The sequence below is a fragment of the Haliotis asinina genome, chromosome 14, assembly GCF_037392515.1.
Source record: "Haliotis asinina isolate JCU_RB_2024 chromosome 14, JCU_Hal_asi_v2, whole genome shotgun sequence".
In the NCBI taxonomy this organism is placed as follows: domain Eukaryota; kingdom Metazoa; phylum Mollusca; class Gastropoda; order Lepetellida; family Haliotidae; genus Haliotis; species Haliotis asinina.
The window spans coordinates 43,054,618-43,075,680 of NC_090293.1; the positions used below are offsets into that span (position 1 = coordinate 43,054,618).

A 21,063-nucleotide genomic window follows, 5' to 3' on the forward strand; every position below is an offset into this window, starting at 1 on the left:
AACATTGGGCAGTAAACATGGGAGTGACTTGATCCGCGATGAACTAGGTTTCATAGATTACGGTGGCGCGCGGCCTAAGCTTCCTCCGAAGGTCCGTCAAGGTCTGCAAGACATCAGGGACGCCACATCAGATCAAAACATGACTTATGATATTAAAAAGGTGTTGGCCGACTACGAGAACAAGCCCTTCCCGGGTCTCGAATTTACCTTTCGGGAACTGCGGGGGTTGGATCTGACGATGCAAACCATTAGCGGACATCTCGCGAAAAGCACGGCCAAAATTAGCGTGATAGACGACCACATCGCCCATGAAAAGGACAAACTCGGTGAAACTGAGGACGAGGCTCTGAAAGCCACCATCCAGAAACGAATACGTAATTTGGAAGAGGAAAGGCAGACCTGGCTGGAGACAGCGTCCGGCTTCAAAGAAAAGCTTCGATCCCAGGTCAGCCGTATACGGGAAACCATCAATCAAGTCCTCTACCGAGACACCACGTTAGCAGACAGGATTCGGATATTGTTCCGGGAGCAAGGGATCACCATCGCCAGCATTCTGACTGCATTCGGTTTCATCATATCAACCCTGGTGGTGTCACTGACAGGGGGTACTGTGGGGCCTGCCGGCGGCGGAACCCCAAGTGGCGGAACCTCAAGTGGTGTTAAAGACTGGATAAAAAAACTCGGGGAAGGTCTAGCTAAACTGGCTGGTAAAGCCGCCGAAGCCCTTCCCGGCATCCTGGGTAGCATCGTCTCGTGGTTGTTGGGCGCTCTGGCTAAAACTGCTAAGAAATTTTTAACCAAATAAGTCCCAAAGCTACCCCACCAACCACCAGGGCCGTTTTACTATCAATATGCTGCTGATTGGAGGCCTGAATATGAGGGGCCACCTCCTGTGGTGTTGGTTGAACTTTAGACTCCGGGGGTGGCGCCACTATACCCGTTTCACGTGGTGGGATGTGTGGGATATAGGGGGTGTTAATATCGGGGCTGATGCCCAACTTTTGATCCGCCGTGGCTATGACTATTTAGTTGTTATAACCCACCACTTTTTTTACTCTCAGTTGCATATCACTCGGAGCCATGTACAGCCCCACGCCGAACACGTAATTGACTTTCGATCTGGCATATTCTAACACGTTTTGGTAGCGTTCGATGGCCCGCGGGAGATCAACTGGAGAATTGATAGCATCCTCAATGTTGGCAACGAACTGTTTCTGAGCGTCGTAAGCAGTTCCCTTACCGAGGATGTTGGAACGCGTCATCGACTGCGCACCCAACAGCGCCCACACGTACGTTCGAATCGAGTCGTTCAAGCGTATTGTACCAGCACGAGTGAATTCTTTCGATGTTTTTGAGATCATTTTAGTCCAGGCTGTGGCTGCATCAGGATTGGTTTGCTTTATGTAGCTGACATGGATCTTTTCATTCGTTGTGGGGCCTGTAAATGTATGATGGTGTGGGTTGTATGTACCATCTGCAGAACCGGTCATATATGTTCCGGACCTGTAGAAGTACACGTAAACTATACCAAGACCATGGTTAACACCAGGAAGGCGAAAGTCTTTATTCGTTGGAATCTCAAACTCCCCACAAACACGTTCATAAGCGCGTTTATCATAGGGTATAGGGTTATTCGTCATACTCCACGCTTTATCTTGGGGAAGAGGAGCACTTATTTCCTTCAATATTCGTCTCGTTTGATAATAAATATGAAACAAAATGACTGCCTTACTCAGTTCGTCTATACCGTAGTCTAGTGTCACACCCGACCCTGTCGTCGCACACCACACAGCAAAGTTGAGTTGGTTCTGCCAAAACTGCATTGGGTTTTGATTCCAGTTTACCACCGCCTGCGCGTTATTAACGGTCACGATATAGTTTTCAAAGATATTAATAAAGGTTGCTTTAAACCCCGTACTATCTACCACCACAATTTTCAAGTGTGCTAAGTCCATATTATAATATATAAATTATATATTATAATATGTACATAACACTTCCAGGAATAACGAGCGGTGAGGCCGTTCAGCTGATGCACGTGATCGATAACACGTCAGGCCAACTCGAAGTCGCACTCTGCGATATCACCTACCTACCGCAATGGACTAACATCAACGCCAGCAACAATAAGCTGTTCGTCAGTGGAACTCGCAGCCAGATAACTGACGGCTACTACAGCGTGTGCTCTCTAAACGACGAGGTCTTCAAACCCCTGGGAGCCGAACTCAAGATGAACGACTCAAACGGTACAGTGGTGTTAATCAACAACGGAAGAAACCCCTTGAGGCTCGGCCGACCATTAGCGAGGATACTCGGTATGTCTCCTGACGAGATAAAACCAACAACAACCGTCACAGGCACGAAGTTACCCGACCTAGTACCGTACCGAGAGCTGTACATTCATCTCGGTCAGGTGAGCACAACGTACAACATTCAAGGAGGTCACCCTTCCACTATACTGAGAGCAGTGCCGGTGAAAACTGAGAAATACAACGACGGTAGAACCGAGTCGTTTTCACCGCGGCAGTATAAGAGATTAACCCAGGGCAACATACCTGAGCTGATAATATCGGTGTTAGATATAAATCATAATCCTGTAAATATAGGATACCTCAGCTTAACGCTTCACGTAAAATGACCAGCGCACAAGGGCCCGGAGTGAAAAAATGCGTCAATATCGGGATCTCCGACCTCGGAGACACGCGCAGTTTCGACGCTCCCGGAGTAGATGGTAAATCGTACGCCTTGCAACTGAAAAACAACATTTACAAACGCGTTGAAGTCACCTCCGGTGGAACCCTAAGTGATATAGTAGATACCACAAGAGCAACAGTCAACACTAAGTACGCCCTTGTCAACACCGGTAATAACTGGATAATATACCCATCGTTCGGGGGTAAACTGTTCGACTTAGACGATGTTGAGAGCACTACCGTCGCCCGAAACAAACCATATATGCTCGTCTTCACCGAAGATGACAAGTGGGTGTTGTTACCCGATAACGACTGGTTTCTCAATATTAGGCTCGGCTCCCCCTACGTGTTCACGGATAACAAAGACAACCACCTAAACAAAGTCGTGAACAATGGAACCCTGCTCGTGGCTTACGTCCCAACTCAGAGACGTAGCGTAGTCGTCAGCCCACTCGACACTATGGCAGCCCACATGCTATCGAGTAAACCGGCCATACAAAACGTGACATTGCAGTTGGTGTCTGAATTCGAAGGCGTGGTCAGTATACTAGAGAGTCTACCGGCAAACTCAACACTGATCATCAAAGTCTACCTAGGGGAACCATCGGGGAATGATGTCGAGATCGTGAAGGGGATCAAACTCGGGTGGGGGAAACGACACCAGTATCAAGTTTGCAACGTTTACGTGCGGGTGGGTGTCGGCTCCAACACCAGTCTGCAGGGGGTCAACGTGATCGTGGAAAACAAGATATCACTAACCAAGATCTTCCTGCCTGACAACATACACTTCATGGGTATGAAGTTCACCCCTGAATTATTAACAGAAAACCAGTTGGAAATTATATCGTAATAGTATAATAATGACCAGTCATCGTCCCAACACTACGCTTAACGACCTAGGAGATAAGGAGGGATTCGATCAGCCTGGTGAGGAAGATGAATTATACATCCTGCACTTCAAAGACAACGTGTACAGACGGGTGTCGTTATCAGATTTTAAAGAGCCCAAATGGCTGATCAACTTAACACTCGCCTCACCTTATATCACAATGGACGCAGATGCGTCGTGGATCTCTAAGATTAGGAACAACGGTATCTGGGTCGGGGATTTCATTCCGGAGCTAAATAAATTAGCAGCCAATACAGGTTTTTATATAGCAAAAAAAAATAATTTAATATCTGAAGGAGACAATAAATTAACATTTAGCAGCAATAATCCTTTTAGCATAAATCTTGTTGATAGAATATCCTCCCCCTCCACACTCATCATAGAAGTCTTCTTTGCGTCTTCAGACTACAAGGTAAACACCTCAAGAGGACACCAAATTTTACCCGGGTTGACAATACGCTGGCAAACCGAACACGTACGCAAATATTGTCGTATTGTTATACAACGGAATCCCCCCCGTAAACCCCTCATGGAAATAGACCCCCTGGGTTCTATAAACCACTTAATAAGCCTCCACTTATAACAAAAAATCCTATTAGCCTCTCACCTATTACCATGAATAATAATCTACACCTTGTAAGCTTCAAATACATTGAAAGACTATTAACTGAAACCCAATTAAAATATCTTTCATAATATATATTATAGGATGGGTCTGTACCCAGTCGTAGAGGAAGTAGCGAAGACGCTGGAAACCGTAGATGGGTTCCGCTTGAGGCAGTTATGTGATGTGAAACGCCAACTAGAACAAGACCGTGACACGCGGAAAGCACTATGTAAAAAGTACCATAGAGCTTTCAATATCGTGGACGGGGCTGACACTACCCTTATGGTAACCAGCATGGGACTAGGGGCGGCAGGCGTTGGGTTGTTGGCTACCATCGTGGCTGCACCTATAGTGCTAGGTATTGAAATAACAGCTGGGGTGGCAGGGGTGTTAGGATTGGCGCTTAAGTTAGTATCACGCAGACTTCATCGTAAGGCATTGAAACACGACGAGATCAGGATTCTGGCCGAAGCAAAGCTCAACACAGTAAGTGGGCGTATTTCCACGGCACTCTCTGATAGTAAGATCTCAGAAGAGGAGTTTCGTTCAATCCTCTCTGAACTCACAAAATATAACGGAATGAAACAAGATATTCGGTCCAAGTCTCGTAAGTCTGCTATCAGCGAAGACGAGAAAAAAAAGTACATAGAACAAGGGATACAAAAAGCCCAGCAAGCCTTTATTACGAACACCAAAGAGATCATAGGCGGTTCACGTTAAACTGTTTCATCGATATAAACGTGACATAGGGGTTTTGTAAGAGAAGAATTATTGATCGTACCGTACGGCACAGTGTTACCTCCAACACACGTTAAGTAGTAGGGGTAATAGTAGCAAGAGCTAAGGACCCAACCAAAGCCTTATTTAGTAAATAAGGCTTTGTAGAGACTTTTCTTGAAAGTGTTTTAAAACCCCCATTGTATATACTACTACAATATAAACAAAAATATAATCAGTTGAAACATAAATATAGGATTTATAATTGCTAGGCATTGGTACTACTATAGCATCTCGCCATGAAGAAGGAAATTTCCCGGAAGTCCAAATATCATCAAAAATGGATAGGAGCGTCTCTAAACAGGACTCTGGTAAGTGCTTCGGGTGTTGATAATGTATGTTATCAGCTCCTGTAGCAGTGTCATGAGCTTGATCAAGAGTAGTATGGAGTTCATGCATAGAAAACGTTTCATTATAATCTTCCCCATTATCAGAATTGAAATTAATAGTTTTCTTTTCTTGCTGTTTTTGATATTGCTGAAATTTAGGTAAATAATTCGAAAAGGAAGAATGTTTAGCAAGGGTTTCGCCCAGTTTATTTGCAATATCTGATTTATGAGTAAGTAGTTGTTCTCCATGTTTCAGATGATGGACAGTAGATTTAGTACCTTAACCTTTAATTTTCTGGACCATGTTCCATACCTTGGACATGGGTGTCCGAGAATTTATTTTGGATACATAATGTTGCCAAGATTGGCGTTTGTTCTGTTTAAAAGTACGCAGCGCTTTAGCATTTAAATTTTAAAATTTATTTAAATTATGCACCATAGGATGGCGACGGAAATAATGTTCTGCTTTTTTCATTGCCTTCCTAGCTTTTTTGCATTCATCGCTGGTTTTCGAAAATGTGGAGCTGCAGAGGACTTTGGTATACACTCATCAGGTACGGAATTCCGTTGATCATGAAAACATTTAATAGCATCAGGAACGTCAATAAAACGTTCGGGTTTAAGTTTTTTCAGCACACAGTGTTTCGTATTAAGCCCAGTTAGCCTTTTTATAATTCCGCCTTGATGATGGAGGAACATCAGATGGAGTTACAGCTTTTAATATAGTAGGAAAATGGTCACTTCCACAGAGGTCATCGTGGACTGACCATTCGAATCCATTGAGTAGTTCTGGATTTGTGAGTGACAAGTCGACAGCAGAATATTAAGTCCCTGTACCAGGGTGTAAATATGTGCTGGAACCATCATTATAAATACATAAATCATTGTCAGAAACAAAAGTCCTCCAACAATTTACCTTTAGTGTTTGTATTTACACTACCCCAGAGTGGGTTGTGCTCATTTAAATCTCCCATTATAATACAGAGCTTCGGGAGTTGGTCATATAGAGCATGAAGATCCGTTTTGGCAAACGTCGAAGACGGTGAGATATAGAGAGAGCATAGTGTAGAGGTTAAATGTAAAGTGATTCTCACTGCAACGGCCTGCATATTAGTAATAAGTGAAACAGGGCGTTGAATAACGTTTTGTCTGACTAGAATGGATGATCCGCCAGTGGTCCTATCACCCGGAGGTGAAAGAACAATGATATGCATTAAAATGACAAAGGTCAAATGAATCTGTTTGTTTGAAATAGGTCTCTTGGAGACATATCGCTGAAGGTGTAAAATATTGGACTAATAGTTGTAATTCGTGTAAATTAGTCCTCAATCCTCCGCAGTTCCACTGTACAATATTATTGGAGTAAACTATCTTTTGTGGGGATTTATTGGGGATCTACCCCGCACTCTTTTGGAGGGCGACAAGCTATGTGCCCTAGAATGGACGTTTTCAGATACGTTTTCAGGTCTTCAATAGACCCATATTTATTGAGCAATTGAATCGTATTTTGTGACCCTTTAGGAGCTCTGCCACTCTGTTGTTTTGAAACATCATACTTAGGCTTAAGTTTACCTTTAGCAGTTTGTTGTCTATCAGCTATCGATTGAGACTCAGTGCGTGACTGCGAAGATGATTTATGATCAGAAGAAGACTTTGATGTTCCAGGAAGTGATTCCTCAGTCTACTGCCACTGTCGTCAGCCAGACGATGGCGGGTTTATGATTGCTTGCGATGGTTTCGACGTATGGTTAACAGAAACCATGGCTAAAACCACATTGCCCCACATGCGAATCCCTGGAGCAGTAGGGTGCAGAGGCAGCACACGAGCATTAGTACTTTCCCATAAGGGTGGGTGGGTGCGGGAAGAAGGAGACCTAGGTCGGAGGGTGCTGTTATCCCCATCGGCATGGTGATGGGGTGGAGCAGACATACCAATTGCTCGTTCTTGTTGTTTCAGGAATCTGCATTCAACTCATTTGAGATGTGAAAAAAAGACTTTGACAAGCCAGGAGGGAATTTGGAGGGATAGGCCCTGCCCGGATGCGGCTATGATTGAGTGCTGGGTGGAGGTAGTGGCGCGAGGGGTGGAGGGAAGAAAGGTAGAGTTTAAGCCTGTCGGCGAGGAGGTGTTGGGACAGTCAGGCCGAAGACGGAGGAAGTCGCCATCAGTTTCTCCGGGGTGGGTGGGCGTCTGGAGCGACCCTCACGTCCAAGGCAACGAGGGGGCGTGATGAGGGAGGTGATCCACTCGACCGTCGAGGAGCAGCCGGTGAAGGTGGTTCAGGGTCTACGCGAGTTGGGGGCATGGATCCTTGGGCCGGGTACATAAATTGAGGAACTGTTCTGGTTCTTCAACCGACAAGTCCGATTGACAGAGAACTGCACCATACATGAGGGCTCGATAGTGGGGATGAGGCAGATTTGCAGGACGCAGGGGTGGCAGGCGCCCATGAAGTTCTCTTTGCACCCCTCGAATTCCCCGACAAAAAGGATGGAATTTTTTGCCTCTTTCTGGTGTCGGCCCAGTTGCATACCAGGTGGACGGCAAGGAGCCAGTCTCCTAAGGAGTGGCAGCGGGAGTTGATCAAGGTGGACGCACCAGAGGAGATGTGGCTTCCAGAAGACCGGCTAGCCCCGGAAGAGGTGGCTGGGGCTGTCCAGGAGGAAGAGGCCGGCACGGAAAGAGAATTATGGCAGCCAGAAATGGAAGAAGCTGTGATCCAGGGGGCATCGGCAGTGGGGCCGGTGCAGGAGGGCGAGTCCCCAGAACTCTGTTAGACCATTTGGTTGACTTGCACTTCCTTTTGGATAGAAGCTGGTAGAGCACGTTTGGTATGACCCCCCAGGGGACTATCCCGGACTTGCTACAGGCGGCTCCTACAGTAAATCACCGACTAGGTCCACTGTGACCCCCTACCTACCCAAGTCAGGTCAGTGCAGATCCCCAGTATTGGGACAGCTGTGCGACTGCAATCGAAGAAAGTGGCGACCCTCACTGACGGGGTTTTCCAACAATTTCTGCGTGTGTGGTGGGAGAGATTGGCCTTGACCACTCTGTCCCTGCTGGGGAATGAAGGCACCAGGACCGGGCCCTGAGGGAGCTACTGCCCCATGTATCGGCAGGGACATGGGAGTCGGGTGTGAGGAGTTTGGGAGTTTTCAACCCCAAGGGGAGGGTCGTGAGATGGAACACCTGGACGAAGAGGTCAGGCGAGAATAACAAGTATGCAAGATGGTGGAATTTACCCCCAAAGAGGTAGGGTACGCGAAACGTTGTCCCGTGAGAACTGTAGAAGGGATGGTGAATGATGGACTGTGTGAGCTGTCGTTTTACCCCCAACAGTGAGATGGTTGGAGGACACAAAAAAACTGTTGACGGAAATGTATGGAATGAATGAGTCTACTAGTGGTGTGAGTGGACCTGGAGGAATAAGGTGCTTGCATCCTGTGACCGGTGGAAGGGACTGACCCCTGGGGAAGGGGTAGTCAGAACAGCTCCACCAGAAGGATGTCCCTATGGTAGCCCCTCAGAGATTACCATGGCGTGAGGGGTGTGATGGCGTTTTCAATCCACGGGAAGGAGCCTAGAAAACGGGGAGGGGTGTGATGATCGGAGCTGTGCGCCAGACGTCCCCAGATCATGACCCCAAGTCGGAAGGAGCCCGAGACTGCCGATCGTCACAGCCAGTTCGTGGAAGCCATTTTGTGTGAGTGGACAGCCTTTTCTCTGGTCGACTTAAATCCCATAGCTAGGGCAGCTATTCCACCCGGTGGGAGCCACCACTGACCCCATATTAGCGGTCTAACCAAGTGGTGAACGCGTAGATCACTACAACGTTCTATGTACACTTATCATAAAATGTGACCATATGAAACCTCCTAATCTGACCCCTACACCGACATATCATCTCGATCCAACATGTGTGAAGGATTACCACGTAACACTCCAAGCAGACGACACTTTTCAGACATTCCTCACAGCCCTGGATACCAGAGTTCTATCGGTACGGAGAGATGTTGTGACATCATGCGCTTAACTGGCCTACTGCTCTAAATCTATTTGACCACGAATGTGTAATTATGAAAATGGAAAAGTATTATCATGAAAATAGTTTCAAGTGATATAGGTGAAAATGTACAAAATTATATATAGATAAAACAGAATTTTAAGAAGTGTTGTTCTAACATGAAAGAAATATACAACAAGACAATCACAGAGGAGGTGAATGATGCATCTAAATTGGGGAACTGCAAGAGCTTTTGTAGAGCTGTTACACTTATGCTTGACAACAGTAAACCCAGGTGCCAGTTGATGTCCTACGGGACTATTGTAAGAAATAAATCCTACAAAAGAAAATAGTGATGGACTGTTGGATAACATTGTACTACTTATTTTAGAAAAGCATAGGTGTGACAGTTGTAGTTCAGCTCACTGAGATGATGGCATACTTTCAGAAGAAATTAGTTAAAATGAAATAGCTAACGTTCTAAGAAAGTTAAAAAGCGGAAAAGCACCTGGTGAAGATGGTATTCCCTCTGACCGTTTGAAATCATCAAATCCATTTTTATACAGTACCTGAAACCTCTCTTTGATAAAATAGTTGACACTGGTGTTTACCCAGAATCACTGAACATTGGTATGATACGGCCTATATTCAAACGCAGCTCACTGACCGACCCCAATAACTATCGGGGAAAACGCTTCTTAATGTGACTGGAAACTCTTCATTGCTGCCATAGAGGCACAAGCTGGATTCAGGTGTAATTACAAACCTACTGACAAAATACTTATTCTACAAGCTTTAGTAAAAAGTACCTTTCTTGAGCTAAAGGAAGATTCTGCTGCGCCTTTATCGATTTCCAGAAAGCGTTTGATTTTTTCAAACGGAAAAAAACCCAACTACTTTATGTTTTTGTTAAAGAAGGGTTGTAACAGTAAAATGTATATTATTCTTGATAGTTTGTACTCATCTCTGAAAGCTTGTTTAAAGACTGAAGGTATCAGAACGGCGAGTTTTATGACATCATCGGGCGTCAGAAAAGATTGCATTTTACGTCCGCTTCTGATTATACTTGTTATTAATGAACCTATTGCAGATGTATTTAGGTCATGTAAACATGGCGTATTTGTTACTCAAAATATCGACATTAGGATGTTGAAGATGAAGCGAATATGTTCTCATATACAGTTCTTGGTCTCCAACAGCAACTTGAGGTATTGTATAACTTTTGTAACAAATGGGGACTTCGTATTAATTAAAAAAAGGACAAATATTATAGCATTTCGAAATGGTGGTGTATTGAAAAGTAATGAAAAATGGTATAATGGGAGTTCTCAAATGGAGCACTCAAGTGTATTATAAGTAGTTAGGTATCATGTTTTCATCTAGATTGAACTGGTCAGTGGCTTGTAAAGTATTAACATCTTCTAAAAACTCCATAATATATGTCCTTACAAACTGCATGTAATATATTTGACACAAACATTAGCCCCACTATAATTATATGGAGCTGCGGTATGGGGAATAGAATACCGTAGTCACACTGAAAAGCTCAAACCACTTACGTTACAAGATTTCTTTCGATTGGTAAATGTGCTTCAAATAAATCAGTGCTTGGAGAAACTGGTCTTTGTAATAAGTTTGTAAGTAATAAAATACGCGCTGTTCAATACTGGATACAACTTTTGCATATGTGTCCATCCAGGTAACCATGTCACTGTTATATATTGCTGAAGTCAACGAATGAAACTGGTAAGCAAAACCAGGTCTCTCACATTGACTCTTTATTATTTGAGTGTGGTTTCTCATTCGTATATTTTTGCCAAGATGTTGGAAATGAAAACATATTTCAACATAATCTCCAACAACGTTAATGTGATATATATGCACTGGACTGGCATGATACGATTTCCTTATCAAGGTATTTGGCATTCTATGCAAGTGTTAAATCTTCATTACAAACTGAGTACAAGATGTTGAACATAAGTGATAAATCTTTAAGAAGAAGTTTATGCAAATTTCATTACATGTTTTAGAAATTAATGGATCTTGCAGATTAGAGTCATGTGACGGCAATATTGTGCATATAGTATGTAAATTACCTTTATTTAAAGATGAGTATCATGTATTCTTTGTTTGCCCCAAATATACTCTTATCCGGGAGAAATACTTACCAAGGCTACATCATGTACAACCTAGCAACCAAATTTTGTTATCAATCTTGACCTCAACAAATATAATGAGTGAGTGAGTTTAGTTTTACGTCGCACTTAGCAATATTCCAGCTATATGGCGACGGTCTGTAAATAATCGAGTCTGGACAAGACAATCCAGTGATCAACAACATGAGCATCGATCTGCGCAATGGGGAACCGATGACATGTGTCAACCAAGTCAGCTAGTCTGTCCACCCGATCCCGTTAGTCGCCTCTTACGACAAGCATAGTCACCTTTTATGGCAAGCATGTTTCCTCATATATAGTTCCTGTAAATCACGTGAGTAAGTCATTAAGAAATGCCATTGTAGTTGTACAATTGGCCCATAATACCGAAACAAAGAATAATGAGTCCGGTTGCCCTTAACTGTCAAATTGTGATATTCTAGTTGTTTTAATGTCCTTCGTCGACAGTTTTTTTTATAATATACATGTAGCCTTTCTGATTGTTAACTGTTCTCGTCACGATATGGCTGCAATATTGCAGGGGTGATATTTACTTAACTGTCCATGAGCGGTGCTCCTGGATGTCCTAACGTTGTTACAAATGAAGTGTTTTGTCTGATGGTCTGCTGCGGTAAGAAATCTGTTCCGTCTTGCCTTGTTAATCATGTGCCTATTTATCTCCGCGATAAAGCGGTAAAGGAACATGAATTCTTCTCTTCACACCTCTCACATGATACACGTATTTACTCTCCATACGTACATTGTGGCCCCGCATATGTCTTTGTGGTGACCACTGATAAGTTGTTCAACTACAATCTCTCAGTAGTAGAGTTGCGAGGATGTGAATGGAAAGTCGGCGTATGAAGCGAATATCCGTGATATGTCATTGTTGATCAGCTTTCACCCTTTTGATATAACCCGTCGATCTGCATCGTTTCCTTACTTAGGCGGGAATTACACCACGTCTGCATTTTGTGACGCATGCGTAACCGAGTGTGCTCTTTCCCCAATGCACAAGGTGTGATCATCTGTGATATAAGCCAGTGCGTTTTGACTCTGTGATGGCATCAACGGTTGTTTTTAAGCTACTAATTATAAGACTAGCCGTGAGTAAAGGCATTTTGGATATTTATAGATTTGGTATTTTTGCAGATGTGCACTGTCTTGCACATGTGTAATGCCTTTTCGTACTCTCAAGTAGGGTTTGTGGAATGTCCTACACGCTTGGTAAATACTGATTAATGGCTTCGTTTTATGAAATGTTTGGCCATTTTCTTTATTGTCAGATCTCCGTGTTTCCAAAGGGCAATGTCACATCTTGATCGAAAATATACTTTGTTACATCGACACCTGCCTATTTTATACTTTTCGATAAACTTTAAGAAAAGTTGTACAGGAAAATGTGATCATTGCGTATTCGAATTTACGATCACTAAATTCTATGATCACTGTTACAGCCGTGATCTCTTCACTTGCTCCCTTGATGTTTACCATGCCTCTTGAAGCTTAAACAGCCATCATTCGTGTTTTTGAAATATTTTAAGGACATGGTTCGTCTTTCACAAATGGTGACTAGATTTTTAACACCGAACTTACATTCACCGTTAAAACAAGCACGCAATCACTGGAAATGCAGGTGGACAGTCACTCTATCACTGCACTTTGCACTACAGTGGTTCCAGGGAGTGAATTGGGCACGTTTCTGGGAGGATCCCTTTGTTGGACACGACAACCAGTCATGTACTAGATATGCTGCAATGGGTTAAGATCGGAGCTCGTCCAATAGTTAGATTTATATTTTAGGGGTGCTTAACTAACATGACATGTAATGCCCTGCAAACGCCGACGATAAAATATTTGTCGCACTGAGCACGTGGCTGAAGAGGAAAGTTGTTTCAATGACAACTGAAATGTTCAGTGAAATTCATTAATCAAAGTCAAGTCACAAATATGCTCATTTAGCGAATCATGGTATGTTGAATTGTTGAATTGTGTTGACCGAATTATTAAGTATAACATGACAATCAGTAATTCCTATGATCAGGAGAATCAAGTGTGAATAGATTTAACATTATTGTTATATAGATTGTTTTTTAAGCTGAAGTATTATGTTGAGAATTGTTTGCAAAAACTCTGTTGATTATTGTATCATTATCATCCGAAATAATTGCAAATGTCCACTGAAAATATGTAGATACCAAACTCCACTAAAAATGCCATTTGCATTACTCTTATCCACAAAAAGCCAAGGAGTGCTAGTCTAGGGTGAGCGAGTTTAGACACACACACACACACACACACACACACACACACACACACACACACACAATGCATGTTCTCACTCCTGAAACTTTTGGGTGAAATATTTTCTGAATTAGTTTACTCCTTTTACCTTATCTACTTCAGACATATCCTACAGTAGTCATTTTATATTTGAATTAATCACGATTCGCCGACGCCCACATTATCATCTGTAGAGTACTACTCAGCATACCTTTATTGATCAAAGCAGATCATGACGCTGGCTTCACCTCTGCTTCCCTAGCTGTGTACAACGGTTGAGAAGCTGCGCGCTCCTGTAGAGAACCAACTGCCTTCTGTTCAACCGGTAAGGGACAGTAGCTTTCAGACAAAACAATCAAGCTATTAAATAGAATTTTAGATTCTAAGCGGGTTTGTAAATCATCCATTCAGTAATGAAGCACACTGGTGTCTTCATTCTTCTGTAGAGAATAAGGCAACATTTATTTAACTGGGAATCCAAGGGAACTAAACGGTTTTAAAGACACTATACATATTCGTTGTAAGGTCATATTTGTTTGTTAAAAACCTTACTCAGCAATACTACTAAGCGGCAGCCTGTGAAACGTCAAGTCTGGACCAGACAAACGAACAAAAGAAACATTTCAAGGAAGAGAAAGTTTTGTTTCACCTGATTTCAAATGACTGAAGGCTGATGTTGCCAATTCCGAAAATCTGAATTGCGTTTATGTATACTAGAAGGCAGTATAGTTATAACGTTGGGGAAATTAACTTTTACTTTACATTTGAAAAACTTGGGACATATATCGAAGTCAATCAAGGTTAATTTGATAATAATGAATGTTTTGAGAGTACATCACTTCTTGCACTTCTTTATGACAATACGTATTCTTAAAGATGATTGATGTATGACATGAATTTTGTAATTGTGATTTTTAAACAAAAAGAAACGACTGGAAACAAACAAACAGATGCACTATGCTTGTTAAGAATGACTATTCTACTCTGATGCAACGATCTTCTTGAAAACCGTCAAAATCAATGTCCCATTGGGGGTGTGTTTAGGGATGGTGAAGTGATGAAACTAGTTGTTACAAATCCTATTTCTGGGAAATGAATAGGAACTGCAGATGGCGAAACAACTAAACAGTCCCTTGTGGAAAGGGATGGTTTTGCGGCTGCTTGGGTTCACACTCCTTACGAGCATTTGTGAAGGGGAAGATGGTATACAGTATACAGAATCTACGAGACAAAGGGTTCTTACTGGGAAAACAGCTCAGAATGACGTCACAGCTCGAATTACTGTAGTGAGGTCCAAACGTCATTGTGCATCATTGTGCACAATAAAGAATGGTTGCACTTCCTTCTTTTACAACACCGAGACACGAGCCTGCAAACTGGTCAGCAAACAGAATTTCAGCTCTGATACCCACTTTCATGAGATTCGATCAAGCAATTATAGTAAGTATTGTCTATATATATTTTTTTAATTTAAGACTTTGGTAACTGGTTTCTTAAATCGATTTGTCCCTATTCAGATACTGTTATGGTTTCATGCATGTGTCTAATCTGAGCACAGTATGTAAATTGTGGACACATGTGATTTATCTAGTTTAGAAAATATTCGATTCTGATAGCTTAGTGACTATTCTTAAATCTGAAACAGATGACTTGAACATATTGTGGGCGGCCCATTTGACAGAATCAGGGATTCTCAAAAAAACTTTCAACCACTGAGATCAGTCAGTCCATTGTAAGAATGTGTGTCGTGTGCTGAAGTACAGTTAAAGTGAGTGAGTGAGTGAGTTAAAACTTAACGTCACATTGGCAATATATCAGCCATATCGTGACGGGAACGTAACATTAAAATGGAATATATGAGTATTATAAAACCTGTCGACGAAAGACACTAGGACATCACAGAAAAGAATGTAAAACTAGTAGCTATGCCGAAAACAATTTATCTATAGTGGACAACACAATACAAAACTGGGCTATAGATTGCTAACAACTGAAGGTAGATCACCATACTAGGGACCATGGGGACGTACAGTACCTTTGCTACCTGCATGGACCCTAGCTGGATTTACATCATCCCCTCAGCATTTTGGGAAATCTAGCCATACAATAAAATACACTTATACTACGATTAAAAACCTGGAAATTTATAATTTACTTTGAATGTTTGTGGACTTACGTACCCTCTCAGGAGGACAATAATTTTACAATACTTCAACCCCCTTTGAGGGTACAGCCACCAACAATTCACGTTACTAATTCAAACTTCCAGTCATTAAAATACATCTATTTACAGAAACATATTATTCAAAATTCAACCAAATAATCAATTTCTTTTTAAAAAAAACTATAATCAAATGAGAATTAACGCTGGTAAAAAGATCCTTCATTGATTTAACTGTGAAATACTTATCCCTTGTGATGGAGAATTCAACACAGTCAAGCAGAATATGCTTGATCGTGACTCTCTCATCATAAGGGATACAAAATGGAGGATCCTCACCTTTCAACAGGTACGTATGAGTATATCTACTGTGGCCAATACGACATCGTCTTAAAATAACCTCTTCAAATGGGACTGACAACCCAAGTGGGTATAACCAATATAAGGTTTTATTGCATGTAATTTATTCATACCCACTTGGGTGTCCCACGTCCTTAGCATCAGATCACGGATATAAGATCTAATGGTGGCTTTGTAATCACTATAAGGAACAAGAAGTGGAGTCACAGATTTGTGGAGTGCTGCTTTAGCAGCAAGGTCAACCAATGTGTTACCAGAAATGCCTACATGGCTGGGTAACCAACAGAAGACGATGTCGTATTGGCCAGTAGCAAGATCATTATACAATTCAATAATTTCTATTAAAAGTGGATGTTTGCAAGAAATATTTTTAATAGCCTGAAAGCAAGAAAGAGAATCAGAGTGAGTGAGTGAGTGAGTGAGTGAGTTAATACTTAACGTCACATTGGCAATATTTCAGCCATATCGTGACGAGAACATTTTGATACTGAAATGAAATATGTATACATTATAAAATCCTGTCGTCAGAGGACAGTAAAACTACTAGAGCATCACATTTACAATTAAAACTAGTGTGGAGAGTTAAAACAATTACCACTATTCGGACAATACAACATAAAATACGGGCTGCAGATCGCCAACAACTGAAGGTAGATCACCATACTATGGGCCATGGGGACTTACAGTACCTTTGCTACCTGCGTGGACCCCAGATGGATTTACACCATCCCCTCAGCCGTTGGCGATTATACTGAAAGTTAGCCATTATTAAAAACAACAAATATACTACGATTAAAAGTTTGGTCGTACTAAATTTACATAGAATGTTTTGGACTTACGTACCCTCTCAGGAGGACAATAATTTTACAATACTTCAACCCCCCTCGAGGGCACAGCCACTAACAATCTCAGTTATTAATCTAGACTACCAATAATAAAATATTTATCTATTTACAATTCTGATAACAAATCTAATTCTTTTAAGAAGGCAATAATTAAATGAGAGCTGGTATGAGTAAAAAGATCCTGCATAGTTCGTGAGTTAAAATACTGATCCCTTGTGATGGAATACTCTACACAGTCAAGCAGGATATGCTTGACTGTGATTCTTTCATCACAAGGGATGCAGAACGGAGGATCCTCACCTTTCAAAAGGTATTCATGAGTATATCGTGTATGGCCAATACGACATCGCCTCATAATGACCTCCTCAAATCTGGACTGACAACCCAAGTGGGTATAACCAATATAAGGTTTTATTGCATGTAATTTATTCATACCCACTTGGGTGTCCCACCTCTTTTGCATCAGGTCTCGGATGTACGATCTGATTGTAGCTTTATAATCAGAGTATGGGATAAGAAGTGGAGTCACGGGTTTCTTGAGTGCTGCCTTGGCAGCAAGATCAGCCATTGTATTGCCAGAAATGCCTACATGGCTTGGTAACCAACAAAGGACGATGTCGTATTGGCCAGTAGCAAGATTATTAATTAATTCAATTATTTCTATTAAAAGAGATAGTTTACAAGAAATATTTTGATGGCCTGAAGGCAATAAAGAGAGTCGGAAAAGATAATATAGTGGTTATGTTTATGGTGTCTTTGAATATATTTGCGAGCTGTTAATATGGCGTTCGCTTCTGCAGTAAAAATAGAACTGTTATTTGGAATTCGAGAAGATATTGTTCTCGATCCAATGAGAGTGGCACAAGCTACTGCACCACCGTCCTTGGAACCATCTGTAAATAAGGGTTTGTAATTGCTATATTTAATTTTTAATTGATTATATTCTTGTTTATATTGTAATTCATTAGTTTCTGATTTTTTACATGAAGTTAATGTTAGGTCGACTTGAGGTCTAACCAACTGCCAAGGAGGAGAAGAAAGAAGACGGGATGGAGCTATATTTTCCAGCTCAATGCCGGCCGAAGAAAGAAATGGTTTAATTCTATGTCCTAGGGGCGGGACAAGAGAAGACTTTTTTTTATAAATCCTCATAAAGGGGATTGAAAACACAGTTATAGGCAGGGTTAGATTCATTAGAGTAGTGCCTTCAGACAGTTGGCCTTAAGTGATTTAATATGCGGCAAAAACGTCAAGTGGGAGTCGAAAATAAGACCCAAAAACTTGGCCTCCTTTACAACTTTGATAAGTGTATTGTTTAAATACAGTTCAGGGTCCTTATGCGGTTTGTATTTGCGGCAAAAATGTATGCGGTTAGTTTTAGACTTTGAAAATTTAAAGCCATTTTCTAAACACCATTTATTTATTTTGTTTAAACATAACTGCAGTTGCCGTTCAATGGTATACATATTTTTCCCACGACAAGAAATATTAAAATCATCCACAAAAAGTGATCCATCAACTGAATCGTTTAAAACCTTGGATAAACTATTGCTCTTAATACTAAACAATGTGACAGACAATATACTACCCTGCGGAACTCCCTGATCCTGACTATAATGGTCAGACAGGGTAGAACCCACTCGAACTTGAAACTGTCTGTCATTTAAAAAGTTCGATATAAACTGAGGCAAACGGCCTCGTAATCCAAAATCATGTAAATCTTTTAAAATCCCATGTTTCCATGTTGTGTCATATGCTTTTTCTAAATCGAAAAAGATTGACACTGCTTGTTGTTTATTAATTATGGCATTCTTAACAAAAGACTCCAAACGCACCAAATGATCGATAGTACTTCTGTTTTTACGGAAACCACACTGTATATCTGTTATTAGGTTATTGGTTTCCAAGTACCAAACAAGTCGATTATTTATCATGCGCTCCATGGTCTTGCAAACGCAGCTAGTTAGTGAAATTGGCCTATAATTGGAAGGATCAGTATGATCACGTCCAGGTTTGGGAATGGGAACAATTATAGCATCTCGCCAAGACGAGGGAAAGTTTCCAGACGTCCAAATATCATCAAAAATGTTTAAGAGCGTTTCTAAACATGATTCTGGTAAGTGCTTCAGGAGTTGATAATGCACGTTATCAGCTCCTGTAGCAGTATCATGAGCCTGGTCAAGAGCAGTACGAAGCTCATGGATCGAAAATACTTCATTGTAATCTTCCCCATTATCTGAAGTGAAATTGATAGGTGTCCTTTCTTGTTGGTTTTTATACTTTTGAAACCGGGGTACATAATTCGACGAGGAAGAGTGTCTGGCCAAAGTTTCTCCAAGTTTATTTGCAATGTCAGATTTACTAGTTAATATTTGGTCTCCGTCTTTAAGATGTTTAATGCTAGACTGTGAGCCCTTGCCCTTGATTCTCTGGATCATGTTCCATACTTTTGATATCGGCGTACGCGAATTGATTTTCGACACATAGTTTCGCCAAGATTGACGTTTATTTTGTTTGAAGATACGTCGTGCTTTTGCATTTAATATTTTGAATTTGTTCAAATTATGGACCATAGGGTGGCGACGGAAATAATGCTCAGCCTTTTCCCGTGCCTTCCTAGCCTGTTTGCAGTCGTTGTTGAACCATGGTTTTCGTATGTGTGGAATCGTAGAGGACTTTGGAATGCAGTCATGGGCTATTTTGTTCAGTTCATCAGAAAAGAGTTGGACGGGGTCAGGAACTCCCATAAACAGTTCAGGCGTCAATCTGTTGGATGAAAGTGATTCAAACAAAAGCCAGTCAGCTTTTGTAAAGTTCCTTCGTGACAAAGGTGGGACGTCAGATGGACATATAGCTTTAGTGAGTGAGTGAGTGAGTTAATATTTAACGTCACATCGGCAATATTTCAGCCATATCGTGACGAGAACATGTAACACTGAAATGGATGATATATATTTCATAAATAAACCTGTCAGCAAAGGACAGTAAAACAACTAGAATATCACAGTCACAATTTAAAACTAGTCTGGAAAGATAAAACTAAGATCACTATTAGGACAACACAGTATAAAACACGGGCTATATATCACCAACGACAGAAGGTAGATCACCATGCTAGGGACCATGGGGACTTACAGTACATTTGCTTCCTGCATGGACCCTAGCTGGATTTACATCATCCCTTCAGCCGTTAGCAATTCAGAAAATCTAGCCATAAATTAAAAGGACACGTATTCTACGATTAGAAACAGTGGAATACTTTGATGTACTTTAAATGTTTTTGGACTTACGTACCCTCTCAGGAGGACAATAATTTTACAGTGCTTTAACCTCCCTCGAGGATACAGCCACTAACACTCTAAGTTTCTAATTCAAACTTCCAAGAATAAAATATTTATCTATTTACAATTCATTTAGCAAATCTAAATCTTTTTAAAATGCAATAATTAAATGAGAGCTAACATTATTAAAAAGATCTTTCAAGGTTCGTGAGTTAAAAAATTTATCCCTTGTGATGGAATATTCAATACAGTCAAGCAGGACATGCTTGACTGTGATTCTTTCATCACAAGGGATACAAAAGGGAGGATCTTCACCTTTTAATAGATAACCGTGAGTATACCTCGTATGGCCAATGCGACATCGTCGCATAATGACCTCCTCAAATCTGGACTGACACCCCAAGTAAGTATAACCGATAAAAGGTTTTATTGCATGTAATTTATTTATACCTACCTGGGTATCCCACTTCTTCTGCATCAGTTCACGGATAAAATATCTTATTGTGGCTTTATAATCTGAGTATGGAATAAGAAGTGGTGTCACAGATTTGTTGAGTGCTGCCTTGGCAGCAAGATCGGCCATCACATTCCCAGAAATGCCTACATGGCTGGGTAACCAACAGAAGACGATGTCGTATTGGCCAGTGGCAAGATTATTATACAATTCAATAATTT

General features: G+C 41.4%; 1 protein-coding gene across 1 annotated transcript in view; it reads left to right on the forward strand.

Annotated features, from left to right (window-relative positions):
* Positions 1-8,365: 8,365 nt before the first annotated feature.
* The window catches only part of LOC137260808 (uncharacterized), a 77,618-nt gene continuing 64,920 nt past the window's right edge, over positions 8,366-21,063 (forward strand). The window contains exon 1 of the mRNA XM_067798372.1: positions 8,366-8,500. Coding sequence (XP_067654473.1) covers positions 8,366-8,500 — 135 coding nt within the window. The remainder of the gene's footprint in view (positions 8,501-21,063) is intronic.